Source organism: Perna viridis, chromosome 7 (genome assembly GCF_037379345.1).
Source record: "Perna viridis isolate PV_CMFRI_1.1 ecotype Kerala chromosome 7, ASM3737934v1, whole genome shotgun sequence".
In the NCBI taxonomy this organism is placed as follows: Eukaryota; Metazoa; Mollusca; class Bivalvia; order Mytilida; family Mytilidae; genus Perna; species Perna viridis.
In genome coordinates, this window is record NC_142451.1 from 36921214 (window position 1) to 36941078 (window position 19865).

Below are 19865 nucleotides of genomic sequence, written 5' to 3' on the forward strand. Positions count from 1 at the left end.
AATTTGACAAAACTTCAGATTCATAAGTGTGGCCAATAAACATTCAACAATCTTACCTGAAACACCATCTAAATTTGGCAAAATTTCAAATTCAAAATTGTCTAAAAATTTACTAATACAGATGGTTTTCGTGGAATGTCGAGCTACAAATTTATAAATTCACAACAACAAACATTCAGTTCCGTTTTGAAGATAGAGGCTTTATTCCAATCCACGAATGCAAACCCCAAATACAACGAAATAAATGTGACCAATAAACATTTAACAATCTTACCTGAAATACCATCAACATTTTTATAAAATTTCAAATTCAAAGTTGTCTAAAAAATTGGAATTTGTCGAGGTGTTCTGTTTTGATCATAACTCTTAAAGTCCAGTTTTAGCCAGGTCCTTAACAGCTAGAAAGCTTCTCAGCAGCACCAGATATCTCTACTATATTTGCCAGCTTTGTTGACATGTTTTAATGCTAACTTGTGTCATAGTGTGTTTTAGCTAATTAATTTCTATCGGTAGTTGTTGTTTGTTGTGTATAATAACTTCGACACTGTCCCTTGACTTCCAGTATATAGGTACCAGTATCGTATTGCATATCCCTGAGCAGGTGTACGTCAAAACATGGATGCTATAAAAATATAGTGCATTTTCTTTTTGCCTCTCTACAAACTAATATTTTGTCAAAAGATATGAACAATGACTTATAAAATAGAGCAAACATCACACTGTAAGATGAGGAACTTTTTTAAAAGAAAATCTAACATAATATCATAAAAATGTTCCACTGAAAAGGTTGGTTTGGTGAGTGCAAAACGAAAGTGAACGTAGGGAAAATGGCTATTTATAGTTCGAGACTACTTTTCTGTCCGATCTTCGTGGACTCACCCTATTTTCTTTGCGGGAAATTATTTTTTCACATGTCCTTAGAAATGGTACAAAAGTGAAAGTTTTATTGAATCAATTTACATATTTTTTAAAAAAATCCTAAAAATATGCACTTCACTATAGAAGTCTATGGGAAAATTAATACGATACTGAGACCTATAAGAACTCTTTGACATTGTTTTCTTACCAGAGTTATCATTCTTTCCACTCTGATGTGTATATAGTTACTAAATAAAAATTGCAATGTTGGTTTTTTTTTGTTTTTTTTTGTTTTTTTTTTTGTTTTTTTTTTTTTTGCAGTTTGTTACATAAGGACTACCACTATAACAATTAGGCACCGCTCATTTTTATACTGAAGGGGGGGGACTGGGATTTTCAATGTTCCTAAATAAACAATAAATGGAAAATGTTATATAAATATCAAAGGAGGGCATAGTCAAGATTAAGTTAAATCAGATATTTTATTCTTGATAAACAAGACATGGCTTTGTCTGTAGCCAGGATTTTGGCGAGGAGATGCTCCCACTTGCTTCATGGTCAGTTAAGGTAGATCCCCTTGTATATTTGTCCTTTTGTTAGCAACCCGAAATATATCAATTAGACAGGAAGTAATCTATGAGTAAATTCATGATTGTATATCATATCTTATTACAATTCTTGAACAGCTATATTTGTTATATAGTGCAATCGTATAACATTATAACTTATGATTGTATTTCAATTATAGTTTAGTAAAACAGTATGTATTCACATATCACAAGAATATTTCACGGATTTTGTATTTGCTTCCGATCATCAGCCGCCCCGTCAGTAAATAGTAAAAATATTAATTAAATGCACATTTAAAGGACGGTATATACAGGTGATGATTTTATCTTTAGCAGATAAAAAGTGCTATGAAGTAATATTTATAGTTTAAGAATTTCTCCGTCTAAGAATCAGGCAGAATGTGTATAAAGTGTGGCACTGATTTTGAAAAATTGTGTTTCCACTGGTGTGTCAGACCACTCCGATATCGAAATATTGTATTTCCGCAGGTGCGTCAGACCATACTGATTTTGAAAAATTGTGTTTACGCTGGTGTTGTGTCAGACCACACTGACTTTGAAAAAGTGTGTTTCCATTGTGTGTCAGACCAAACTTTGATTTTGAATGTCATATTTCTGTTAGTGTTACATCAGGCCGTATTGATTTTGAAAAATTGTGTTTCCGATGGTGTTGTGTTGGACCAAGGAGTTAAATATAGAAGGATTGGAATCTCGCGCACTTTTACGTAATACGTTAATAAATATGTTGCGTGGGAAGATTAACAGCGAGAATACCTATGATGCATTTCGTTCATGCTGAGCATGCCCTGTTAATGCATGGCGGACGATTTTCATCGCTTCAACATTTCGTTACAATAAATGTAAGTATTCTGACCCATATGGTTTGAAAACAAATTAAAATATCCCACCTTAAGTTGCCTCCAGACTATTTCAATATTTTGTTTTAATCAATATCTCGATTCGAGACCTTAATTTCTTATCAATTTTTTTCTATATTTAACTCCTTGGTCAGACCCTGATTTTCAAAAAATTCTGTTTCCGCTGGTGTGTCACACCACACTGATTTTGTAAAATTGTGTTTCTGATGGTGTTGTGTCATACCGTACTGATTTTGAATGTTGTATAATGTACGATTGTGTCAGTCCATACTGGTTTAAACAAAAAACCCTGAGTGATGAATTATATTCACATTTTCGGATAATGTATTATAATAAAAATAACATGTCTTGAATGACATATCCGTGTTTTTATTTGCTTAACTTGTATGGGTAGCATGTGCAATATCTTTTTTTACCGTTGAAGGACTATAATTCGTGAGTTACTAATACATATGGCTTTCGTGGAATGTCGAACTACAAATTTATAAATTCACAACAACAAAAATTCAGTTCCGTTTTCAAGATAGAGGCTTTATTCCAATCCACGAATTCAAACCCCAAATACAACGAAATAAATGTGACCAATAAACATTCAACAATCTTACCTGAAACACCATCAAAATTTTATAAAATTTCAAATTCGAAGTTGTCTAAACATTTGGAATTTGTCGAGATTTTCTGTTGTGGTCATAACTCTTAACGTCCAGTTTTAGCCAGGTCCTTAACAGCTAGAAAGCTTCTCAGCAGCACCAGATATCTCTACCATATTTGCCATGTTGACATGTTTTAATGCTAATTTGTGTCAGAGTGTGTTTTAGCTAATTAATTTCTATCGGTAGTTGTTGTTTGTTGTGTATAATAACTTCGACACTGTCTCTTGACTTCCAGTATTTAAGAACTCTCTGACATTGTTTTCTTACCAGAGTTGTCATTCTTTCCATTCTGTTGTGTATATAGTTACTAAATGAACATTGAAAGGTTCGGTTTTTGTACTATGTTTTTTTTCCATTTTATTACATAAGGACTACCACTATAATAATTAGGCACCTCTCATTTTTATACTGAAAGGGGGGTTATATTGTTGTGTATATAGTTACATGTACTAAATGAAAATTAAAAGTTTTTTTTTTTTTTTTTTTTTTTGTAGTTTGCTAACATGAGGACTTTATAAACTACAATTATTACAGAAAAGAAATTACAAACTATAGTGAAGGAATTGTCATTCAGCGTACTATTCCATAAAATCATTGTTTAACCTTCAGTCAGGGGCCATACATCTATACTTCAGTGAGTACACCAAACAAAACCATAATAGCCTACAAATTGACAAGGCATAATTATTTGGAGTATATCTGTGCAACTTATAATTAATAAACAGACGGGCGTTTGTGATACAAATTTGCCTCCCAAATTGGAGTCTGTATGTGCAAATTACAAATAACGGACAGACCGATGTGTGTAATGAAATACACCTCAATGTAATCGTAAACAAATTGTAAGATGTATCAAATTATACACTCCTTTTATTGACCCTGGGAAAGTGACACGGTAAAGTAGTCACGACAACTTAACGTCACAAGAATCTCTTGTAGCCTTTTCTTATCTGTGGATGATAGAATGTATACGATGGTCAGGGTTTTCCTTTTGCTTGTTTTAACCTTAAGTAAGTAAACCAACAGATACAGGTTTTTAATTGCGTAAATTAAATAATAATGTATATGTAAGAAAGACTTGCAGCTTTTTATTTCGCGTTTTGATTACACTGGCTTTTGCGAATTATTTACAGTGTGACAAGTAACAACCACAATACTTGATCTTATCGATTGTCAAACAATCTGGTATTAAGTGCTATTATTTGCAAGTCTTTTCATGAAATCTAAGATATTATCTGAAATGCAGAAATGTGATTCCTTTTTCTTCAAACGTCAGTAGTTCGAGGTATAAATTATATGAAATGGATTGCAATTTCAATATCAAAGGGAGATGACTCACTTCTCTTGTCCTTATATCGTACATGTAATTTACAACCCCCTAACACTTTAGACGAAAGAACTGTCCATTCGTCATCAATAAACCATAAACTTTGTTCCAAAATTGTCTAATTCGTGTGTTTGTTTCTGAGCATGATTTTGTTTTTACTCTGTCCGATTATTACAGATTCCAGCACTTAAGTTTTGTATTAAAATTCAGGATGAACTCAACGCCTAAATGAGCAGATTTGTCAGTTACTCGAATAATACCATTGGTTTTCAGTTTTGTTTTACCCACGAATAAAGCAATCTGCAGAAAACTTGCGGAAAAACAAACCATTTCAAAGTCGTAGATTTTAAAATGTTTTGTTTTATTTTTGTAGAAACAGTCTTGTCACTATCCTGTTTTGGTAGTACGTGCAATCCACCGTCGTCAGTAAGTTAATATCTTTATTTCAAACTTGTTTCATATGCCAGGTCTCTTAGCTAGTTTTATTTCTTGAAAATTTCAATCCTCCCTTTTTATTTCAAATTGATTTATGTCCCCCTAAAACCTAATAACAGTTCCTATATGCTTATGAAGACAATCATGATCATGGTTCAGTTGTTGACTGTTTATTCGATAAACAATAAATTAGTTACCCTTCGATACCAACTATATCATTCGGTCTTGCGTCAGGTAACATTAGGTGCCTGAGTGTTGATGCCTGGGTAATAGTTTGCACCTCGGGGTTATAAATATACTACCCCTTCTAAGGAAAATTGAACAAATGTTTACTTTGTCGAGTTACAACCTTAAAATATACAATTTTCTTAAATTTTCTTAATCATTTTTTTTGCCTACCAGAGTTGTTTTGATCATAAAGTTAAATATTGTTAGTTCCCTATTATAGAATGGTTAATTGATTTACTGAAGCAAAATATGTTTACTTTATACCACAGCACTGATGGTCTACTCACATGTACCACATGTATTTCAGACACAAAACTCAGAACGAGAGTGAGATCGATGGGAGTCAGATCTCGTAACTTAAAAAAGGAGTTTCCATGCTCACATTTGCCCATTTTACCGAACTTTTGCACACAGTTAAGATAATAAAAAAAAAGTGTTCATATGTCATGTATTATTTGTTGCTTTTATTGGTTTTTGTTCATGTTCTTTGTTATTTTTTTAATATTGTATTACAAACTGTGGTAATGCTAATGAATGTCAGTCATTCATTTTCAGGTATGCAAATTAGAATTTAGTCACGGGCACGTCGTAGGAGGACATTGTGATCATAACCATGTGGTAGGTATATAGTTTTTTTTATCCTGTGATCGTCATCACCACCATGATGATGATGATCATCATCATTACCATCATCATCATCATCATAATTATCACCATTACCATCACCACCACCATAATCAACAACAACAACAACAACTACATCATCATCATCAACAACATCAACAACAACATTACAATTAACAAGAACAACATTATCATCATCAACAACAACAACATTATAATCATCAACAAGTACAGAAATATCCTTATCACTATTGCAACGACAAATGAAAACAAAACAAAACAATAAATATATACATGTTACTATGTGAAGTAGTAAAAACAAAACAAAACGATGAATGAAAAGGAATTTTGCATGTTACTTTGGATACAAATACCAAAAAGAAAACGGAAGCGCTACTCGTAAAATATGCTCATTATAATGATGGATTCGGATTCCATTTCCGTTAGTATTTGTTTTTATTACTTCCTGTTTCAATTACTCAAAGATTGAGATGTTCATATCTGTTAGATTATAATGCTGCAGATGAGAGGTTACTTCTTGGAATACGTGTACAGCGTAACAAAATTTGCAATATATATGATTGATACTTTTAAGTAAATCAGATGTTGTTTTTGTCTTCTGTTTTCCCTTTTAGAAGTTCAAATTGGAAACTAATTTTCTTATTTTCCTATTTTTACCGACGTTACTATTTCCAGAATATCTTCATAAACTTAAAACAAGCCTACATACGTACTAATTAATGATATAAAATGGCACACACATGTCAATATTTTATGACAAAGTCACGAAAGAACAGATTGTATCAGTGCTAAGTTCAACATGGAAACATGGACAAATTAAATGATAATCGTGAACGCAGGTTAAAGTATTGTTTCATCTAAAAGTCAGGTACATGTAGTTGTTTCGTTTAATATGATCATTAATTTTATTAGTTGGATAAATCAACAAATGTAACTACAGTTACACAACTGTTATTTGTATTCAGAAGACCAAATGAATCATCTCTTAAGGAGGTAGACCTAGGATAAGGGACTTAATTTCGAAATCAGTGATATGTTTGTATCGTATTCAATTTCAACTAAGCCTTTCAAGGTTTCCTTTGAAACAGAATAAAATCAGTCCAAGTTACTTTGATGCTTGCATGAGATTGATGTAGAATGGTGAATACAAACGTTCTAATGATTTGTAAGAGTTGTGTCCCTTACCTTAGGTCTATATCATTAAAATGGTTATTATCTGTAGAATATTTATAGACATTGAATAATATTTTATATTTAACTTGTTGCGGTATAGTAACGTTATTAGTAAATATATGTCAATGTTTGTGTTTGCGCAATAAATAACCGATAAACAAGGACATGCAATCCTTCGCAGCTAATTGGTCGAACAAATATCTATCGACATTGGTCGCCAACAGAAAACAACCCCGTTAAAATATGCAAAGATATGCAATTATGACAATCATACATGCATTAACTGTTCCTTATGATTGTTAGGTTGGTTTGATTATTATTCTAAATTGCCAATTTTCAGTGTTGACGACGCATAAGGCTCAATATATACATCAATATTGATATATTCAGATCTCTTGTTCTTATGGTATTTTTTTTCAAAATAACAAATAATAATAATAGTAATAATGAAATGTATTACTATATCATCAGCATGGGAACCATCCAAGATGCGGAAATCCTTTCCCGAATCATGGGCATTGCCACTGTGACGACGAGGCATGTATGGAGCGTGCGTGTAAGTTTCGGACAGGCATTCTGTAGTTATAACTTGGTTGTTGTGTTCCACTTTTTACCATTTTCCAATGTTACTATCAAAGCAGCACTTACAGTGAAAAGAATGAAATTCATATGCGAAAATAAAACAAAATACGCAAATTTATAAACATTGGAAAATTATTAATCCAGTGCGATTTATGTTCAGTGATTGATATTATTCCCAGTAAGTTTTTTTTCAAAAATAAAAAAAAGTTTTTAAACATTATATCCGTGTCGTTAAAAATTCACTGTCACTCCAAGCTTGAATGGAGCAGCTCTCTGCCTGGTCATCATCAAAGCAGCATTTAAAATTGTATATGTTTAGTTCCTCTTGATCAATCATGCTCAGATTTCATTACCTGTCTGAAATAGATGGACACCCAATTGCAACAAGTCCTGCTCCACAAACACAAGCACCAGTGGTGACTTCAATAGCTCCTACAGTTACAACGAAGGCACCAATACCTAGCACGGCAGCCCCTGTTGTAACAACAGCACCACCAATGTCTAGCACGGTAGCTGCTGCAGTTACAACGCTATCCGTTGTAACACAAGGTTAGATGAAGATTATGAAACACCATATTACTTCCCTGTGATGAGATTATTGACTTCATCTTCGTGTAATGAGTACCTTTACAACGTGATGGTGTTGGTTAATTTTGTGGAAAATCTGGGCAAAAATGAGCAATTGATATCCTGGACCCTTTTACAAAATTCCTGATCATCCCTTTTAGTTCACATTTCTGAGTAGCTCACATTTCACTATTTATAATTCTTACATCATACTTTAGAGTTAAGATCCATTTTACAATACTTAATTTGGAGCTAGAAATTCAAGACTTTCGATCCAGTTTTCCCGATCTTCCAATGATGGGCGTCAAGTACGCTCTGTTAATTAAAAAAAATGCCATTTTTTGAATATGAACTAATGAAAAGTAGTCTTTTTTTGACCACTGTATATTTTGTTTAAGCACAAAGATATACTCATAATTATTTTAATTTATCTAATTTATTTAACCTTTGTCCTTAATTAAGGACGAACGCATAAATCAGTTTTAAACAGAAAGTATAATGGTGTATAGCATGGTACATAGGAAAATTGCATTTTTTTACTTCCACTGGAAAATTCGATAAATAAGTCTGGTGGGGGGGGGGGGGTTGTCATCAGTTACAGTTGCGTCTCGCTGGAGCTTCTCTGATAAATTCTACTAATCGGGTGTTTACCGTGCACGTGCAATAAGACTTAGGTCAGTTCTTTATACAACACTTTTTTCCATTGAATGGTGATTAATGCTTAGTTACATATAAATTACCTAAAATAGTTGCCTTGGTCTGTTGTTTGTTTTTAATCCATGGATACATCAGCCCCCTAAATGTTTTTTTTAGAATAGTTGTTGATATAGTGATAAATGTACCATAGGTCAAATTTGTTCATGAATGGTTTAAATTTAGGCGATCCCAACCAACTAAAAGGTCGCTTTCGTAAAATCCGTGTAAATTGTTCCCACATATGTAAGTAATTTCGAATGCAAAAGGCATATAACAGTGGCACTCGTAAATCCTTTATTAAAAAAGACAGATGCTTTATAAGACCGTCCCCCTTTTCTCCACTGACGCTTAATCTTCTTGAATCAAAATTTGAAAAAAAAACTCATTTCCAGTTCGTTGATACCATTTTTCTATTTTGTTCGAAAGATAAAATGTGAAATCTGAACTATAATTATAAACTGTGACACACTCTCCGTATTTTTTGCACTTAGTAATATATCTCATCTGACGAAATCGATACTCTTAGGTCGTATTCTAACAGTCAACTTAACGTACTCGATCACAAAAACAAAAAAAAAATCCAAATTTTAAGCGTGTCTGCGTGCATTTTGTAGTGATTTGGTCTAATAGTTAAGAATCATCCGATGAGACTCGCATTAATTCGTGCTAATAAATCATACGCAGTTTAATATTCTTTATTACCGCTGCAACTAGAGCGTTATCGTTCCGATGTTTGAAAAATTTATGTTGGGTAATTCAAATCGAATTTCCACAACTTCCATTACTAGAGCATACATGTAGTTATCATATAGACATTCTATAATTATATAATTTTGCTCTCACCGTTCACGAATGATTTTGGCCAACTGAGTGCACTGACAATTTATAACTATCAAAACACAAGAAATTTTTACATTCGACTTGAGAAATGGTGGGCGTTTACGAATCTGTAGAAAAAGTCCATAGAGGCACCAATAATATTATTTAAACACGGTGGTCACGAGGTTACTGTGAAACTCTTTACTGTGGGTGTTCAAACGCTCATCAAAAGTAATTAGTTAACCGTATATACTTTACAAAATAAATCATTTATAGAAAGCTTATTTCCAGGGTATTTAAGTATTTGTAAGAAGCAGGCAACATGGGAAAAGTCATATACATGCATGTCAAAACCATCGATCTGACAATAAAATATCACTCATGGATGCTTTCTTTTTTGAAAAGGCCATTATTTGATTCCTGCATCATTTGATTTGCTCAGAAATTTTTAATAGGATCTTAAAAAATGAGGTTTTTGACAGAGTTGTCTGCCCTTGTAATGTTCATTTTCAATGCATTTCAATGAAATTGTAAGTCAATGGTCAAGGTTGATATGAAAACTTTGTCTGTTTTCCTTGATTCTGATTCTAAAATTAGTCAAAATAAACTATCAAAATGGTGTTTCATACCGTGTTTCACCCACTGCCAAATTCTTACAGATTCTGACACTTAAGCTTCCCTAAATTGGAACAGGTCCTGTGTTCACTTTTGAGGATGGGTTTAGGGTGTTATATATATACTTCATTTACACGTACGTATAGTTAGTTAGGGTATGTTAAAGTTTGATGTGTCTTTTCCTCATACATTCTTACAACACTAGATTTAACATAGTATAGAAAAGAAGTAGAAATTAAAAGAAAATCCTTTAACATTGAAGAGGCGATGGTTAGGATTTGGGTTTACATGTAAAACAAAATGCCCTACACATACACAAGATAGAATGTTGATTGAAAAAATAAATAACAAACAAAACAAACGAAACAAAACAAAACAAAACTAAAAAAAACAACAAAAAAAAAACTAAAAAAAGCAAAGAAACAAAACAAAACCAAAGAAAAACAAAAACAAAAAAACAAAAAGAACAAAAAAAACTTACTAATACTGCAAAAATATGTTAACAGTGAGCAGTTTTTTTTTAATTAGAAAGTACATGAAATTGTGACGTATCTATCCTCTTACAGGTTACACCTGACTCATTTTTTAGACAGGCAAAATCATAACAGTTCTAGAAGAAATAGGTTACTAGTAAGGAGATAGATCAACCATTTTGTTTACTCTTGATATTTTTTTAATGGTAGGGAAGTTAAATGAGACACTCATCATTTGATACTAATACGTAAACGCATGCCTATAACGAATGTTGAAGGAATATTATATAACCTCATGCCTACCGGATTTTGTAGGAATATTGTATAGACGCATGCCTAACGGATGTTGAAAGAATACTGGACTTAGTTCATCACTTTTGCAGACATGTAACCGCTTCCTGATTCACTATAAATCACTACGCATTTTTCGTTTTGTCAGATGTCCATGATATAATTTGTTCATGGATTATAACCATTGCCTGTTTAAAAAAATCTTGCTCTTTTAATACAGGCACTACTGATTAACCTATATTTTATCCGTGTATTGAACTTAAAGTACTAGGTATTATGTATTTGGTCTAGAATTATTCCGTGTGCTACTAAAAGTACATAGAGCGTAGGTTGTTTGAACAGTGAAGCTGAGGAAACTCGTCTTAAAATTATCCTACCGTAGAATTTCTTTTCTTTGAGATTTTATATTTTGCAGAGCTAGGTTTAAAATTGGACTGGGAATAGAAATTTGAGACCGAAGTTGTATTCTTTAATGTTTTTTCTGGTTCGTAATCGATTAACAAACATCTTGGTTTGCATAATTTAGGAAAAGATATAGTGAACTTAACATTAAAAAAACTTTTATTCTAAAAGCAAAAGAAAAAGAGAAGTTAAATTTCCATAGAAAATTTTACAGCCCTAATGAAATCCGCGAATTAAATAACACTCAAAGTTATGAAATTTTAATAAACCACGAAAACTGTAACCCATAAATATACATATTCAATACAAATACCTTCGTTCTTAATACACAATGACGTTGTTATTTGTAAATGACCTGTTTAACACTGAAAAATCCGAAAGCCTGTCTAAACCTGAACTTTTTAAAATCCCTTTAAATCAGTTTAGATGTTTGTGAACCTTGGTAAAAGAAACACCTTTCTAAGCCGTACCAATCCTTAAGTTCAAAATGGGTTCGGATTAGACAGGTTTTATTTTATCATGCATATTCGTAAACAGTACCCCTCTTGGACTGTAAAATTTCTTCGGTTAAAAGACGGGTTACCGGTATGTTAGAGTTTTGTTTTGACAGGTTTTATTAATGTGCTTGGTGGTACTATTTAGTAAGGACAACAATGATAAATTTCGTCTCATTTTGTTGGAATAAAGCCGTATATATTTTTTTAATTCTCGATGTTTAGCGGTTCAAGTAATGTTCAAGTGTATTAGTGAATATTATCATACAATCTGTAGTCATGAGATCAAACTGAAAACAACTTTAGTTCCTTGCGAAATTGGGTACTCCAAATGATCAGCCGGCCGATGCTGAGTAGAGAAACTATTATGGCAGGGACGGAAGAATTCCGTATACCTTCCTGTATTTAGATTTCACCTGTTTACCACCACACACACACACACACACACACACACACACACACACACACACACACACACACATATATATATATATATATATATATATATATATGTATATTACATCTGTCCATCTATAAATGCACAGCAGATTTCATCAGTATACCCTCTAATTTTCAAATTTAAGGTGTATAAAATAAGACCGTGCACAAAACAGTGCGCCTGATAGTAACTCTATAGTGCTTCCTAATTTTTCCCAGAGGTGCTACGCGTAAAGTGTGGTTCAACCCTACCATTATTACACATGGTGTATAATTTGTATAGTTATCTAATCTCAGCGACACCACTTAAATTATAGAATCTCAACGACAACATTTGTTTAGAATCTTAACGACAGCACTTTATTTATATGATTTCAACAACACTTTATTTATCGAATCTCAACGACAATACTTGTTTAGAAAATACATTCCAATGAAATTGTCTCATGAATTATGATCAATCATTTAAGGAGGGCTTTTTAAATTTTTGCCATTTTTGCACCTTTGTAGGCATGAACTAATGGATTTACCCTCATTTTGCTACATCTTTGTCAAAAGCTTCTTTCAAATGGTTTAGAGATAAAATTTTGACTTTAAATCGTACATTAAATACTGTTTATGAATTAAAAATATTTCTAAACTAATTTAGAATGTAAAAGATGCTCAGTGTAATAAGCCTGTAACTTTGATAGTAACAAATGTGTTTTCATTTTTGAGTTTAAAAGAAATTCCTTTTTTAAATTGAAGAGTATCAGCGAACTTTATCTAATATATGGTTTGTTTACCTCGATATGGAGGGTATATTACACATGTTTCAAGGAGAGCTTAATATTATCAAGACACAAATGAACGAAAATCGAAAGGTTGACTCGGTCAGATTCATGTCACGATTTTCCGAAAACTAATCGAAGCGTGATATTCAAATTCCAGTTACAAAACAAATTTAAAGGTCGGTCAGTAGGTTACTAGATCATCCTAATGATGACCTAATACATGAATCTCAGCACATTTAAATGTAAGATTTTATGATAAGTACATGTAACTGATGTCACAAGGTACTATTACCTTCAAAATTGTTACACATACATGAAACTGGTTAAAACACGAACGCAGCTCTTACTTTCATAATATTATTACATTGAAAAGTACACTCTTTTTAGTTGGTACATGCCAATTCTCTCAGCTATTTTATTCCCTGATATTGAAGTTTGGTAATACTGCCTTTCCATTTAGCCCCGTGCAGGTCCGGGTGTTAAAAGAATAGGCCTGCAGCAGCGCTAAGCTTGTCGTATAAGGCGACTAAATAGTGCTCAGAAACCTAGTCGGGGGCTAGGCGCTCTGCCCACAGAGCAACTGGGATGTGTGCCCCAGGTGGTGGAATGGGGTACCCCTGGCGTGTTACATGCTGGGGTTGTCAGGCTATAATACGGAAAACCTGACCGCAAACCATAGTGGTGCACCGTGTTGGGAAAGGTGCCACGTTCCTCGCACGTTAAAGAACCCTGCTGTGGTATTCGATAGGAGTAGGAACCTTTGCGCTCCGCCACAGGAGGCTAAATTGCCCGACCTTACCCATCCCCCCTTTTTCCAGTGGCAATCAAAATTTGTCGACCCTATTATCCTTGTGACCCATCCTTTTTTTTCATTTCATGTTCATTTTATCATCCATTTCATGTTCATTGTCTGAATATAGCTGAAATATTGCTGCTCGGACGTTAAACCCCAACTAACAAATAACCTTTCCATTTAACTGGCCCATTTGACTGTTCCATCTGACTGTTCCATTTGACTGTTCCATCTGACTATTCCTTTAGACTATTGCCTAGAATTAATCAGTTCGGTAATACATTTGTATTGTAAATGACTGTAATAGATCATTTTTTTAAATACCAGTCCAAATGAAATTCATACACTGCCAATGGTAAAGTGATTCACGGTGTAGAAAAACCCACCGAACAAACGATACTTTTTCAGTCTACATATGCTATATTTTCACAAAGCGATAAATAGTTCTATATTCAGATCCTTACTTTTGAGAAAATCGTACATATATCTCCCACTAAATCAAACAAAATCAAGATAACTTTTGCAAAGTGCCAATATCATGCACAATCTATTTAATTTTTATCTCAAAAGTGCAACAACCAAATGAAAAACTAAAACTTGTTATGTGACCAATAATTGTTTCTAAAGAAGAAATAAAACTGAATCCGATGGTTTTACGACATGTATGAATCACCTTGTCTGATTATTATAAAGACTGCTACTTAAAACATTATTTCAAGACCAAGATAGTTTTATGTTGAAAAGCATTAAAAGTCAACCAGAATTTTGTCTTGTTTAAAGAATTTAAAGAATTAAGTAGTAATATTGTACAAAGTCAGTTTGACAAGCAATTTCATTACCACTGACCAACAACTAAAGAAGATAGAAATGAAACTGACTTGCAATCTACAGTTAATAGCAAACTAACGTTGCGTGGCGTATTCACTTGCCATCATACCACATCTATTTTTATAAGTTCCTCCCGGTAAAGATTTTATAATTTTGCGAGATTATGATTTAAACAAAAGTAAACGATTGAAGGAGTACATTATAAAACAAAATTTATCGAAAAAAAAAAAAAAATAAATCAGTCGCTCTATTAATGTATGGAGGTTTGTCTAAAGAAGCAAGAGTACTTTGTGTACCATGTCATCAATTTTGTATGCTTTTTTTTTCTTCTTGATTATTGTGAATCCACAAGGAATTTTCACCAAATTATGATCAGGATAAACATATCAATGTTGACAATGCTTAAGCCAAGTGAAAATTAATGCTTGTTCTTATATACATCTTAGCTACAACGCAAACACTGGAATGCAAAGACCAATCCAACAGATGTTCCGACCAAATCTATACGAGTATTTTGTGTTCTAACACTGACGCCGTTTCTGTAGAGTATGCAGCTCAAACATGTCCAAAGGCATGTAATCTTTGTGACAAATATTTTTGTGAGTATATTGTAATATATTTCCAGTCCTTTAAGTGTAGTTATTTGGGTGAATCGAGCACTTTACATAAATATCCATTATATGATATTCGATAGAATATTGGAAATTGAACTTATAAACTTAGTAATCTGTAGTGCATTTGGGCTTCCGTAGTAATCAGTTCGTATAATCACGGTAATTTACCTGTAAATTTCGTCCATTTTCTTCCGGTCCTACAGTGAGGGGACATTACCGGACCTATCATAGAAAGGTGTAAAATAAAAGGAAGATTATTTCATTTGCATACAGTACCAGTTTCATTGATAATGTTCTATCTGTCAGTAACTATGTTGAAATATATCAGTGATAATGAGCTTAATTAAAAAAAGTATGTAAGTTTAAACATTTGTAACATTTTCTTTTACAAAGATGAGATATAAGCACACAAAAGAAAAACTTTATAGTAAACTTATTCAGTATTTTTTTTCTCTGAAAATGTTGCTTTGTTTTTGAGAGATGCTTTATACACTGGATTCTACTAAAAGTGTCAGTAAAATTATTATTCTTGAAAGCAACTCGCTATTCCGAATTCTATATGAGTCATAGTGGCCTAGAAGATGGGATTTTCGAACAAGGTTATAATAAATACGTTTCAAACCCTGCCTAACCAAGTTTTCTTTCTGATATCTTGTATATCATCAAGAAAAACTATGTTTCCGGCCAAAAGATTAGACAGTGAATGTTCACAAAATTATCAATATATGTTTTTTTTTACTGTTTTGACTACTGATTTTACCAACTTTCCGGGTGGCTATTTTATTTTGTCTGTTTGTATTACAATATACCGGAAACAATTAACCGTAATGGATGCGGGATGTTTAGTGCGCAGTAAACCTGGTCAAACTTCAGAACAATTGTGGTTGTTTCCGACTTTACGGAATTTGCTTTCATATAGCCATTTTTGTAGTGGGCTTTCTTTTTGACTATTCATTTTGTTTATTAGTTCGGTAATTTTGGTATTAACATTCTTAACCATGTTGTGACGTCATTCTGACATCCTATTAACATTTTATGATGTTTAATTTCTTCCGCTGCACGAATTCACCTTTTTTTAAAGTATGCTTTTCCCCATATCCATTTTTGTTAAATTTTTTAAACATTCAGACAAATATATCTGGCCAAAATATCCTTGATTACTTCTGCGATTTTCACTGTCTAAGCGTTGTTTTTTACTTCAGGTCAACCACTACCTGAATCTTGTCAATATTGCACTAAACCGTTGAAATTGAGCATCCCAAGTATTTATTTAAAGCGAGAAATCCTGATTAAAGAGATATCATGTTTTTTTTTCACGTGTATAATAGCAGGCGAGATGAAAAAAAAAAAAAACAAGCAAAAAAACACAAGGATCAAACAAGTCAATGACATTAGTCTATCACATTACCGATAAATGGTTTCACGAGACTTTTATTACAATATTACGCTACAGTCTTAAAAAACAGCCTGTATGTATATTGGGTTTAGAACCGAAAAAAGATTTAAGACATGGCAAACGCACATACTTTGAGTACACAAACAGGCTTAAATATAAGTTACAGCTATTGTATCTCGTCGTATAGATTTCAAATTGTCATACCCAATGCATCGGAAACCCCTGCTTTATAAAAATCTTAAATAATTAAGGAAACAGGCAAAAACTACTGCACACACCTGTATTTACGTATGATGATGATGATGAATGCAGGTCGTAGATTTATCTGTAATTTGACAGTTTAATTTCTTAAACTTATTGAACAACTTAAAAGACAATAAATGTAAGTTATGTTGGTTGACATCGTGGAAACTTTTGATAGGAAAGTAAACTATTCACAAGCATTTGACATATTTTGACTTTTTTCCTCTTTTGTTTTTGATTTGTTGTGTTTTTATTTCTTATCTTAAAATAACATCGTTATGACTTGACGTACATGTAGATCGAATGGATTGGCGTAATTAGTCAAAAGTATTTTCTAAGGTACCTTTTCTGTCAAGTCATCAAAAATATTCTAGCTCCCTTGGCATACTTTGATAGAAGATATTGGTTCTGCATTGGTTACCTATATCGATAGTTTTAGTTTTGAGTTTATACTTTATTTTTGAATCTTGAACTTCCTAAATATTTTGTTGTAATGCTGCTGATAATAGGTTTCTTACTGAAACAAGTGTACAGTATACCGAAATTTGAAAAATATATATGATTTGTATTATTGTATGTTGGAGAAATTTCTTCAATTTGATACATGTTTCACCATAAGATGTAGAATATTATAGACGATTTGTTTATTTGGGCACATTTTTCTTATTTTTTAATACGAAAGGGATATATGCATATAAAAAGTGTGATGTCCATCTTTCGAACATAAAGTATGTGAATTATTTCATTTTCGTTCATAAAGCAGCATAAAAGAATGTCGCGGGAACAGTATCAAAAGACACAAGATAAAGGCAAAACAAACAAAACAAAACAAAGACAACAACCACTACAAATAACTTTGACAAATTGCATTGGTTAACGTTTGGCTTATCTGCTAGATGCTAAGTTAATATCATGTCCGAATGCTTGCCTAAAAATACTATATAACCAGTAAAATCATGGCGACATTGGTACTGTAAAATATGTGTTTGCTTGTTTTTGAATTAAGTAATAAATAACGTAAACAGCCCAAACAAAAGGTTCTGAAATAGTTGATAGTTTCATAATCCGTTTTTGTAGCTTCTTTACTATCAAGTACTGCCAAAGGTATGTATAATTAAGGATGATTTAAATGTAAATATAGAACTGAAAATAAAGACAAAACCAAACAAAAATAATCCCGACAAAATAAGAAAAGAAATTAAAAATAATAGTGAAAAACAAATATCACTAAAAACAGATTAACAAACAAACAAAAGAAACAACACACATCAAATAAATCATGCAAAATGTAACACCATTAATTAAAATACGTTGTGTAAGGTACAATTATTTAACAGTAAGATAAATGTATATATTCCAACATGTTACATGTACCTATAATTTGACATACATTTGTGGCTTTGATTTTATTTTGTATTTCGCCTGAATGATAATCATGTTTATATTAACAGCCAGTACCCAACCACCAACTACTACCACCGGTGAGTCATATCGCGAATCTCGGAAATAAAAAAAATATCTAAGTAGTGCATTATATGTTAAAATATCCTGAATATAATTACCACCTGTCTGATCTGACCACGATTTTGTTTTCCATTGGAAGGTCACATGAGACATTTTTTGACTGTAAATGAAAATGAATTTAAGTTGAAAGAGCAATCATAATACTCTTACGAGGAACTCAACATATCAATGCAACCACATTCCATTTTTTCACCAAAGTTAGTGATTGTTCATGAACAAAAGTACACGATTAAAAAATATAAATACTATATAAAGAAACATTTGTTTTAGAGTATTTCTGTAACGCATATAACCCATTTTTTTCTGTTTTGTTTTCAGCCCAACAAATAACTACCAAGCTAGTTTGTGAAGACAAAGATACTAAATGCTCAGATCCATTTTTACACAACATACTCTGCAATCCACAGGATACAGCTGGCAAAGACTATGCCATCAAAACATGTCCATTGACTTGTAATCTTTGTGATGAATATTTCGGTAAGGAAAATATATGTTTGTACATTTTCACACACCGAATCATTATGGTAGTTTTATTGGTCCACTTCTATTCAATGTTTTATTAATGATTTTTTATTTGGCGTTATCTAACTTTAATTCGGTATAGGGGTTTCATCTTTAATCAGCATGGCAACATTTGTAACAATATATATTCGTGCAGAAATTGATAGGAAACTCAAATAGAATTTGTAAAAGTTATTAAAGTTTACTTTACTGTTTCAGCTTCTGTTAATGGTAATTGAAAGTAAGTATTTCAAATCGCATAACACTTCATTCATATTGCTAAAATAAGAACCTTGAAAAGACGATGTCCTAAAGTCAAGGACAAATCCGTTTCGGTAAACACATTAAGGTCGATACTATTCATTTTCGATATATAACGGAAATGGTGAAATGCAACAAATGCACCAGGTATTAATTAAAATCTACAACAGTAAATAAATAGATTATCGTATACTTCAACCATATTTGGACAACATCTAAGGCATCGTAACAAGATAGATAAATTCAAAATCAATGAAAATCCCAATTTTAACATAAACAACCAAAAGGCAAAGGCCAAGCAAAAGACAAGGGAGATTGAAACAATTAACAAATAAGTTTGTAAAAACAGAAACCGCACAGATAAATGAATGTACATAACCATATGAATATTCTGAACAAAAGAAAAGGGCAACAGTTTCGTACTTATTTCATATTATAAGATATAAAATTGGCTGAGCTCATTGTGTTATTTCTTTTCAGATCAAGTGACTATATACATTGTGAGCATATTAAAAGGATACAAATATTGTTTTTAATTTTTTATTTAAATATTCAGAAGTGAATATATTTACTACTAGTAGTTATACTCAATTACGAATAACCAGTAATAAAAAAAGTCCTATATGTCTTTCAACAAGTCAGTCGCAATCAGAACAATTAGCAATATTGTGGTGGTATTACGTTGCTTTTGATTTGTAAACCTTAATCCAAATTTTTGTTGAGATCTGATTTATTAAATTTTCTCTAAATCACTCTTAAGGTCAATTGCAACAAAAACAGGCATGTGAT

At 32.3% G+C, this 19865-nt stretch overlaps 1 protein-coding gene across 1 annotated transcript; it reads left to right on the forward strand.

Annotated features, from left to right (window-relative positions):
* Positions 1-3821: 3821 nt before the first annotated feature.
* On the forward strand, positions 3822-19607 carry LOC148612526 (uncharacterized). The gene is made up of 11 exons (XM_088594061.1): positions 3822-3968; positions 4659-4711; positions 5504-5566; positions 7238-7322; positions 7715-7897; positions 14984-15136; positions 17868-17894; positions 18242-18271; positions 18633-18791; positions 19035-19056; positions 19557-19607. Exons 1-10 carry the CDS (start codon positions 3923-3925, stop codon positions 19052-19054), a joined length of 819 nt encoding a protein of 272 aa, XP_088450187.1. The 5' UTR covers positions 3822-3922; the 3' UTR covers positions 19055-19056; positions 19557-19607.
* Positions 19608-19865: the final 258 nt, after the last annotated feature.

What these genes read in the sequence shown, in the direction of transcription:
- LOC148612526 (XM_088594061.1), top strand. Translation starts at nt 3,923, where the DNA reads ATGTATACGATGGTCAGGGTTTTCCTTTTGCTTGTTTTAACCTTAA. An exon ending in CGTGCAATCCACCGTCGTCA is followed by an intron (nt 4,712 to 5,503) that starts GTAAGTTAATAT and finishes ATTCATTTTCAG; the next exon opens with GTATGCAAATTAGAATTTAG. An exon ending in ATTGTGATCATAACCATGTG is followed by an intron (nt 5,567 to 7,237) that starts GTAGGTATATAG and finishes CTATATCATCAG; the next exon opens with CATGGGAACCATCCAAGATG.